Source organism: Hyperoodon ampullatus (assembly GCF_949752795.1).
Source record: "Hyperoodon ampullatus genome assembly, chromosome: 15".
Taxonomy (NCBI): Eukaryota; Metazoa; Chordata; class Mammalia; order Artiodactyla; family Ziphiidae; genus Hyperoodon; species Hyperoodon ampullatus.
Genome location: NC_136928.1, coordinates 25,789,718 through 25,799,753, shown reverse-complemented (window position 1 = coordinate 25,799,753; position 10,036 = coordinate 25,789,718). Strand labels below are relative to the sequence as shown.

The 10,036-nt window shown below is 40.1% G+C and overlaps 1 protein-coding gene across 1 annotated transcript; it reads left to right on the top strand.

Annotated features, from left to right (window-relative positions):
• Positions 1-4,058: 4,058 nt before the first annotated feature.
• LOC307064181 (uncharacterized protein C2orf78-like) lies at positions 4,059-7,784 on the top strand (the record flags this gene model as incomplete). Its single annotated transcript, XM_079720669.1, is given in 4 exon segments — positions 4,059-4,158; positions 7,009-7,131; positions 7,134-7,624; positions 7,626-7,784. Coding segments are annotated over 4 exon segments (873 nt in total).
• Between the last annotated feature and the right edge of the window lie 2,252 nt (positions 7,785-10,036).

Genomic DNA, 10,036 nt, shown 5'->3' with positions numbered 1-10,036 from the left:
ACATTACATAATTTACATGGCCAGTCCAATATTGATGGACTTTTAGTTGTTTTCAGTTTGGGGGTATTTTGTTTGTTTTTTTGTTTTTGGCCTCTGTTACAGATAGGCTGCAATGTGAACCTCTATATACATGTGTAGAGCTATATATACATTTCTAGACGTAGAATTTCTGGAATGAAAGAGATGCAAACTTAAAATATTGAAAGATTTTCAATCAATCTAATCTGCCTAATCAACCTTCAAAAATATTCTATCAACTTATACTCCACACATAGTGAAACATTTATTGGGTTTCTATTATGTGCCTGGTATCATGCTGGAGGTTGGTTGACAGTATGTATTTACATTTTAGACAATACCAAAAACAGCCTGAGAGAGATAAGAGTGGAGCTCAAGTCTAACATTTCCTCACAGTATCAGGCATAGGGATCTGTACCTGTTAGAAAAACTATGAATCCTGCCACAAGTGGGACAGCAAACAACAGCATGTCCTACAGTAGGTCTGAAGGTATAATAGCATACTAAATTCCATTGTTATTTATAATAACAAGTGTTTTTTTGTTAGTTTTACCTTTTAGTTTCTAATTTCTGAAAGTATCTTACATACACTGTTAGTAATCTTCACAACCATTTGAGCTGGGTAAACTGAGTCAAGAAGGTCAGAATTATTGAATGAACGAATGAATGAAGGAATGAGTAAAAAGATCACTAGCTTTAACGTATCTGGGACAGTCACAGTCTAACCAAGTTTCAATTCACAAGCATCTATTTACAATTCTGAAAACTTCCACATAATTACAAATGGGACAATACTAGTAAAGTACTATTTGGATAAAGACAAGATACAAGTGATCACAACATAGTTTACAAACTTACAATTAGGCACATTCAATTTGGTGCTAAGTCATAAAATATTCTTTTGCAATTTATGAAAAATATCCAATAGGCATGTAATGGCCAAAAAGTACAACTGATAGAAATATCTATAGACATGACAATGTACAAATTGTGACATAAATCTATCAGAAACTAGAAAATCTATGTTGGCCTTATAGTTCCAGCTTGCTAAAAGATACAGGCTTTGGGTGGGAACACAAACAAATCGAGACCTGGCCATAACAGGGTTTCCAGAAAGTATGGGAAGTAGCAAAGAGTAGGCCTCTCGATGGGAGTGGGTGCAACATGAGATGAAACAATGCCTTAATGGGTATGTAGTATGCTGGGATGGAAAATATAGGAGCAAGGGATATTTGGAGAATCAGACAGCTAAGTATTTGACACTAACAAGATCGACCAGTATCCCATAGGGCCTCAGGTACCATGCAAGGGTTTGAGGGATTCCAGTATTTAATTAAATCACAATGTGACAATGGGAAGAATTAAGGAGAGCCTCAGGGGTAGATGAACTGGGGATGTTACACCAAGACATGTCTCAGTTAACCTGATGGGTTCAAAATGCAGGAAGTGGGTATACGGGACAAGACGATACCCTAACTCTAAGAATAAAGGTTTAGGTCAGGGTAGGGCCTGATGTTCCTAAGTGTTGAAATAGAGCTCTTTAATTTCTTCCCCCGACATGTAAGATTCTTTTAGAGGTTAAGATGAAGCTGAGCCTGCAAGCTAAAGGTTAATGGCTGGAACTAGGGAGAGAAAATAAGTTACATAGGCTTGGAACCAGGAAAAGCCTAACTTAGGGTTTGCCTCAATAGAATTGAATGTTGGAACTGAATATTTTAATATGTAAACATTTTACTGATCCCGAAATGTGTCTTAACACACTTCCCCCAATCTCACACCACCCACCCTAAACTGCAGTAGCTATGGGTCCCTTGATTTGCATGGAAATATAGAGAAAAGAGACACTGATCTGGCTTGCAGGTATTTAGTAAGATGTTAGCCTCACATCACATACTAGTATCATGTAAGTAGGCCATCTGAAGTAGGAAGCTTAGGGGAAAAACCGTGAGAAAAACTTAAAAGCTTAAGCCACATCTCTATACTACAACGCCTTTCACAATTTCTCCTCAGATAAGCATCATCCCCATCAGTGAAACAACTCATATCTCATAATAGGAAAAACAGGCCTAAAAATTAAACGTGTGTCTTTGGAGGTCCCATCTATGGGATATCTTCCTGGTACTAGAAAAGTCCCCAGAAATATCAATCTTTGCACCCCTCCCTGAAAGCTTACCACCAAGGAAAATGACTAGATCCATAGATTTCCTCCCTCAAACCGGCTAGCCTCACATATAAATCAACAGCCACTCAGCCCTTACTCACATTATCACAGTCACAAGAGTGCTTAGGGAGAAAAGCACTAACCACGGGAACTAAAACAGAGGCAATGCAGGCCAAGTTGGGCTGATGGCAGATATCTGCTCCTTACGCTTGGGTGCATAATGCGACTCACCACAATGCCTTTTTCACAGACCCTTTTTAAACTTTCTCCACAAAATCCAACAGGTCAAGTTCATTCACGATGCTTCAAGATAAACAATCGTCATGAGAAAAACATGCAATATGTCTTACAATGTTGGAGTCCTTAAAAATATGACAAGGAAATAACCATGTAGACAAAACCAGAGCATTGTAAAAAATCTGTATTCTACAAACACACCAGTGAATTCTATTAATAAGGTAATATGACATAAAATAAAATGAGAAATACATGTAAGACTGTTCTCTTTAGTGTACAGAATTCATGGCAGTTGCTGCACTATCGAGCTACTTATATCTATGACTGTCTGTTCTGGTCATACAAAATGAGGCCAAAGTGTGTCAACTTGTTTCCCACAGAAACCAAAAACTCTACATGAATCTCTTTTCTCCTGGGCCCTTTCTCCTTATCTGCTCCCAGTTCTCCACGAATGTCCTCTTCCTTCTCTAATTATTCTCCTCTTCATTTTGCTTGGCCTTGCACCCAAGCATGCAAGACAGAGAATCCTAGAGGACCAAGATTCTAGAGTGGCTGTTTGCAAGGGGGAGGGGATTACAGTAACTGCCACACTGTATATACTTCTGTGCAAAGAAAAAGGGACAGTATTCAGAATGTCTCTCACATATAAAAGAGCTGGATGGCAGGATACCTGTGTGGCCCAAGGAACCAGAGGTAGCAAATTATGGGCAAAAGAATTGCAACCAAAGGCTGGAAGAGGAAAGGTCTGCAACCAGCTCTGTCTCCTAGCTCTCTGCTATTTGCTTCCAACGGGCAGAGTCTATTTTGTGAAGCATCAAGCACTGAAAAGAAGACTCCTCCTGCTGGAAGCTGACAGCAAGTAACATCCCTGATGGTAAGAATGCAAGATCAAGGCTTGTCTTAGTAACAATGCCCATAATGAAAAAATAAAAAACAGAAGAGAAATGTAAGTCACAAGTCCAACCTGGCCCAGCCTAGCCCCGCCCAAGGAAGGTAGGAGTCAAGGAGAAGAAACTTAAAGAGAAGAACCTTGGACCACAACATTCTCCACAAGGTACACTCAACAAACTTCACCCTACTCTTTAACCAAGTTACAAAAAGAGCTTCTGAATCCCTACTTTTGCTCCTTAAAAGCTGCTATAAGTTCACGAATTAGACAGGTATGATTTCCGAACAACTGTAATAGTTCAAACTAGATGGCTCTTTCGTTCCTAAGGATATTAATTAAATAGATATATATATAGCTCTAAGTATATGATACATAAAATGTAATACTCTGTAGAATATAAGTTAACTGTTAGTTAATTATATTAATGAACATCTGTAAGAAATGTTGCAATGTTTTCCCTAATGTAAGAGCCTGGGGTAAGTAAATCTCTCTTCTAGGATTTCCTCCCCAGAGCTCAGAAATTTAGGCGTTGTTTTAGCTCTCCTACACTCTCTCCACCCAACCCCACCTTCCTGTTGGGGATCGGACCTCCCTATTGGCTATCTCATACCTTTCAACTGCCTGTTTTGTGACATCATTCTCCTACCAAACCTACTACCACTTGGTAGAGACTTGGGGTTTCCGTGGAGTTGTCTGTAAATAAATTTGGATCATCACAAGTGACCAGTGACCAGTGACCATTTTACTGGACACATGCTCCGTTCAGCTGCAGCCACTCAGACATCCTCTGGTGTTGTCTCCTCATCCGTTGTATCTGCAGTTGACGTTTCCTCTTCTTCTCTGACCATGTCAGGTAAGGAAAGAAACTTTATAAAGTTTTTCATTAGATTTATTTTGCCCCTAAATTTAGTAGTAGATTCTAAATAGCATGGAATAATGAGGGAAAGTATTGAACTAGAAATCTGGAGACCTAATTTCACTTTTGACTTTGGCATTTACTATCTGTGTGACTTTGGACAAATCATTGACTGTCTCACAAAGCCTAATTTTGTCATTATCTGTGAGGTTAGGATACTACACTGGTTGATCACTCTGATCCCTTTCTTTTCTAATATTGAGCCTTATAGGGTACCCATGTAGAAAATGAAATCAGAAACTTCTCAAGCGTGTTTTAACATAAACACAGAAAAGCCAGGTGACATAGAAAACTAGCAATATATACCAAGATGTTTCATCTCTAATTGTCTCCCTCCACTAATAATTCGACTAGTTGAAAAGAGAATATAGGGAGAGAGGATGGGAGTGCTGGTCTAGAGGGAGGAACAGAGTCAAACGTAAGGAAATTTAGGATTATTTTCATCAGCACAGGCCAACAGGAACCAAGAGATAGGAAAAAATATAAGAATGAAGAGGGAAAGCATAGAGGAGCTCTCAAGAAAAACGTAGTTTGCAATGGAATGTTGATGGGAACCAAAGATTTTAAATTAAAGCAGAAACAGCATAGAGGGAATTCTGCTCAGAGCAGGGCAAAATAAAGTTGATTTTAGCAAATCCTTATTTTAACAGACTAAGAAGGAAAGTAAGGACAGAACAGGGTATCACCAGGAACAGCAGCTTATCGGAAAAGTCATACTCAGTTTTTTTTCTTTTATTGCCTGTCTGAATAGAGATGGCACTTGACAGTTTTGAATGTAAACATTTTAGAAATATGTTCTAGAAATGATGCTTCCTATATACAAGAAACCAAAGTGGTTATCAAGGGGTCTGCATTTCAATGTTTTATTCTTTCTAAATTTTGAGCTATGTAGACTTTTTACCAATTAAAAATTGTAAATGGTATCTTCTAAATTGAATCAGAAGGACTATTTCCTTTGTGTGATATGTAGGTTCTAAGGCAAGGTTGCTTTTCATCTTTACAGTTCTTTCCCTCCTAACACAGAGAGCACATTGATCAACAGCCACCGTTCGTTTTTAGATCTTAGCTACCTAAGAAGGAAAAGAAAAAGTCAAGCCCCACATCTCTAAGACCACATTGCGGGAATTCCCTGGCAGTCCAGTGGTTAGGACTCGGTGCTTTCACTGCCAGGGCCAAGCGACGCCGCAAAAAAAGAGAAAAAATTTCCCCATTTATCTAAAACAATATTGTGGAGTCGTCTGGATTTTCTTACATTTGAAAATCTTTTTTAATTGGATTCTAATGATGTTGGTTCTTTTAGCTTTTGGGATGTCATCTTCTTACATATTGAAGATGATTATATTCTAAGTTCTAGGATAAATACAAAAACCTTCTTCACACTTTTTAAGCTTCTTTTCTGCTTATTATATATTTCTATTCTTTGAAATATATATTTCTAGCAGGCTGAACACCTGTTACTTGTTGGGAAAAATATGTAAGAGCAGAATAATGAAAGTTTTTACACCTATTATTTTGCTGTCTGCTTTGTACCAGTTTTCATTGAAATACTTGTCTATATATATTGTGGCTACCTATACATTCACATTTATTGCATTTTGTTCCTTGTTATGCATTATTACTGATGTATCTTCTCTGTCTGTATGTATTTGCTAGGAATTCATTCAAAATCACCTTCTATCGTGTGTTTTGATTAATACTATTCGTGAAAATGGAGTGGGCAAAATTCACTTTCATAATATTGCCTGTATGGTACAGAATGTCATTTGTTAATAAATTCATTATGCTTTGATACTTGCCACATACCCCAGTTTTCATTAATAACTATGTATTTCTTTTTCATTATGTAATATGTCTTTCATGATTTTTCTTTGTCTTTCTAGAACTTATTGTATCTTCCTCCATATAAATCATATGCAATATATCAGTTTATTCATGTATTAATTATTACTGCTATTATTATTGGTGGTGGTGTTATAACCACTTTACAGATGAGCAATCTGAAATAATCAGATAACTTTTTTCTTTCCAAAAGCACTTAAGAAAATCACTTTTGGGTAATCATTTTGAGGCTTGAAGAGGGTAAAAATGACTCTTCAAATTTACCAGTTGGACTGAGCTATATGTGAACTCTAGGTAATAGCGTGGGAACTGCACAAGCAAAGTGAGACACTGAAGATTACAATGGTAATAGCCGTACTGTTTTCTAACAGCCAAAAAAAATGCCTATATTATAAGTTCTATTTCTCCTGCTTTCTGGCAGTATCATGCTCAGAGTAGCGTCCTGGCAAGGAAGTCAGGATACTTAGGTTCTGAAACCTGGTAAGGAGACTAACATAATGAGAGAACTTGAACAAGTCAACCTGACATCTCTGAGCCTCAGTTTCCTTCGTCATGAAATGAGACTGTGAAAATAGAAGTTCTCTAAGACCTCCTAGTTCTAAAATGCTTCCAGTCTAGGAAATAGCATAGAAGTAAATACTAGTGCAGGCTGAAGGGAAAGATAGGGCAGGTAGAAGGTTGCTTCCATCCTAGAGAACAATATCTGAGCCATACCACTTGGGTCTTCTGCCCATCTGTGCCCAAGATGGGAGCACAGGCAGTTAATACAAAAGAGTGTAAAACTGCTCAGTCCTTGCAATCATCATAACTGTCTGATTTTTGGTTTCTCAGTAAGTATTGACATTAAAGGTGTCCTGATAGCAAGAAGCTTAAGACAATGCTGTTCCTCAAACATAGTGAGAATTTATTAATCTCCCTGATTTTTTCATCACCCCCTTGTTCTTACAGAAAATTGCCAAAGTCCATCTGTACTTGGAACTCTAAATTCTCTGCAGCGCTCTCTTCCTGTGGTGAGCAATGCAGCTTCCCTAACAGGAAGTGTCTGCAACTTCTCCAGAGTCTCTGCTCCTGCGTCAGTTCAGCATCAGCTACGGCCACCTCTTTCCAGACACACATGGGTAGTGCCTACCTTCACCAACATTCTAGAACAACTATGCTATCTGGAGTTACTGACCAGAGCCAGATCTCCACTTCAGCTGCTTCCTATCCAGGTGTTTTTGAGTGGGACATCACAGAAAGCACTGAAAAGAATTCTTCTTCACTCAGAGACTTTACTCTGGCACTCACTGACCAGCACACAGCTGCTTCCTCCATGTTTATGGCAGCCCAGTATGATAAAACTGCAGACACAAATAACATGGCCCCTCTATATCCATCACTTTCTGCCAGCCTTGCTCAGGGAACACCATCTCAGATTCCAAATCAGGGACATAGCCTGTCACTTCCCTACCAGGAAGGAAGCCATGGATATTACTATAACCAAGGCACATTGGGGTCTTTACTGTATGGAGAACTTGGCTCCTGCCTGCAATCCTATGGCTCTGTGTCATATACAGGCAGTAGGCAGGGCCTCTGTGCAACCAGAAATGGTAATGATACTAAAGGAGATTCAGCCCACAAATATCTTACCACCAGCTTCCACCTCTGGAATCTACTACCCTGTGTCTGCTCACCGCATCACAGAAACAAGTTTTCAAGGTGAGTACAAACAGCAAGAAAGTTGAACAATGAGGTCAGCATTCAAAAATGGGGTCAAATCTACAGCTGGGAAGTGGTGTATAGACAGGTAGAATTTAGATCATGAGCCTTTAATAACCACTACCTTCGCTCAGTGCTCTCTGTTTTTAGGCTCTACATAAGAACACGTAGGGCTTCCCTGGTGGCGCAGTGGTTAAGAATCTGCCTGCCAATGCACGGGACATGGGTTCAAGCCCTGGTCTGAGAAGATCCTACATGCCGTGGAGCAACTAAGCTCATGTGCCACAACTACTGAGCCTGCATTCTAGAGCCCGTGAGTCGCAACTAGTGAAGCCCACTCACCTAGAGCCCATGCTCTGCAACAAGAGAAGCCACCGCAATGAGTAGCCTGCACACTGCAACCAAGAGTAACCCCTGTTAGCCGCAACTAGACAAAGCCCATGCAGAACAATGAAGACCCAGTGCAGCCATAAAAATACATGCATAAAATAAATAAGTTAAAAAAAAATAAATAAAAATAAATTGAAAAAAAAGAACACCTAATGCAGGTGGGAAGGTGGGAGGGACACTGTAAACGTCATCTATGCTACATGTACAAGAACCCTGAGAGCATACCAATAGGTACCACATTTTTCACTGCTGTAGCCGATCATTCCCCCTGTACTACCACACTGTATCACTCCCTTCCCTGATGTACTGCTAGAGTCTCTTTGGAAGGTGTTTCAGAACTCTTGTTATGATAGTGCCAGTTTAACTGTCCTCACTTCCTTAATATATGCCAGGATTTAAGACCTTAGGGTCCGAGATCCTGTCCAGAGCAAGCAGGCTAAGACTCTGTCTTTGTTTATCTATTTCATCAGGAAGGGCTCTACTCCCTCTCCTAGTTCATGGTGTGAAGTGTTCTTAGCCTCTCAGGAAAGTGGGAAGAATTGAAGGGGCTCTATATGAGAATTCTAGGCCTATAAAACTTTTCATTTTTGAAAAATAAGACTCATTTTTTATTTCACTTATAACAATCCTGTGAAATACAAAGAAAACCAAGAATCAGTGACATGAAATGATCACCAGTAAGAATTACAACACTCACCATTTATCTCGTAGCATAGGACACTGTCCATGATCCTTAAGAAGAGTTAGTAGAAATGCCTTTCCCATCTTGCCCCTAAACATGAACACAGCAATAATGTACTTTTCAAGGCACATGATTGCTGTGTTGGTGTTTAGGAGGAGCCTCTTACTTATCATGGACTGACTTTTACCTTGATTGCTTTTTAGGGATGGAGACTTCCCTGGTGATGAAAAACTCCCTGGGATTGCAACCTCCAAGCCAGACATCTGTGTGACACAACCTCAAGGACTCCCCAAGTCCTGCAGGAGCAGAAATATTCAGGTACTTGAGAGTAAACCACCACCTGAACTTGGGGACATTTCAGGGACAGCTCCAGTCCAGAGTGCCAGTAGTCTCCTGGTCTTGCCTGGAGCTCCAAGCCAGGGACAAATAGAGAGTAAGAACTTGGAGGATATGAAAGCCGAGTTTTCAAAGCCTCTGGATGCCTACCAGATCCCAAGAGAAAACCAAGAGCCTCCACTACTCCCTTCAGAAATCCCTGATATTCCAAAGCTCCTGGCCTTCACTGATCCCCTCAGCCAAGAGGAGCAGCCTGGTTCTGAAAATGCTGATCTGGGAAAGAACAGCCTGAGTCTTGAGGACCTAGGGACACTTGAAAATGGGATGGAATCTAGCAGTGATTTTGTAGACATTACTACACTGGTGGAGGATAGTCACCTTCCCCAGATCTTTAATTCTTTGAAAGATCTTCGTCAATCCAAAGGTCCCAACATGATCAAAGCCAAGGACACCAGAGCCATTAAGGTGAATCAGGTGCAGGAAAAGCCAAGTGTCATAAAGGTTCCCTCTGATCAACCCAGGAAGAACAAACATAAAGCCTCTGAGCCTATCAGTGGTGCTCCCAAGGCCAAAATCCAGCCAAAGAATCCAGAGTGCCTGTTAGGGGGAGAAGTGGTTCTATGTAATGCTGCAGTCAGTGACAGGGCTCCTGTGAACACGGCCAAGCATTCTAAAGGCCAACCTCACAAAACTCCATCCAGAAAAATCAGCAAAACTAAGAGCCATGGGCAGGAAAAGACCAGAAGGATCAGAGGAAGAAAGAAGGCTGAAGAGAAGAAGCAGTCAGGGAACAAAGTCAAGGCAGAAGAGAAGCCAACAATTCCCCAGATGAAGCGAAAGGAACACCAAACTGAGCTTATCCAAGAGAGC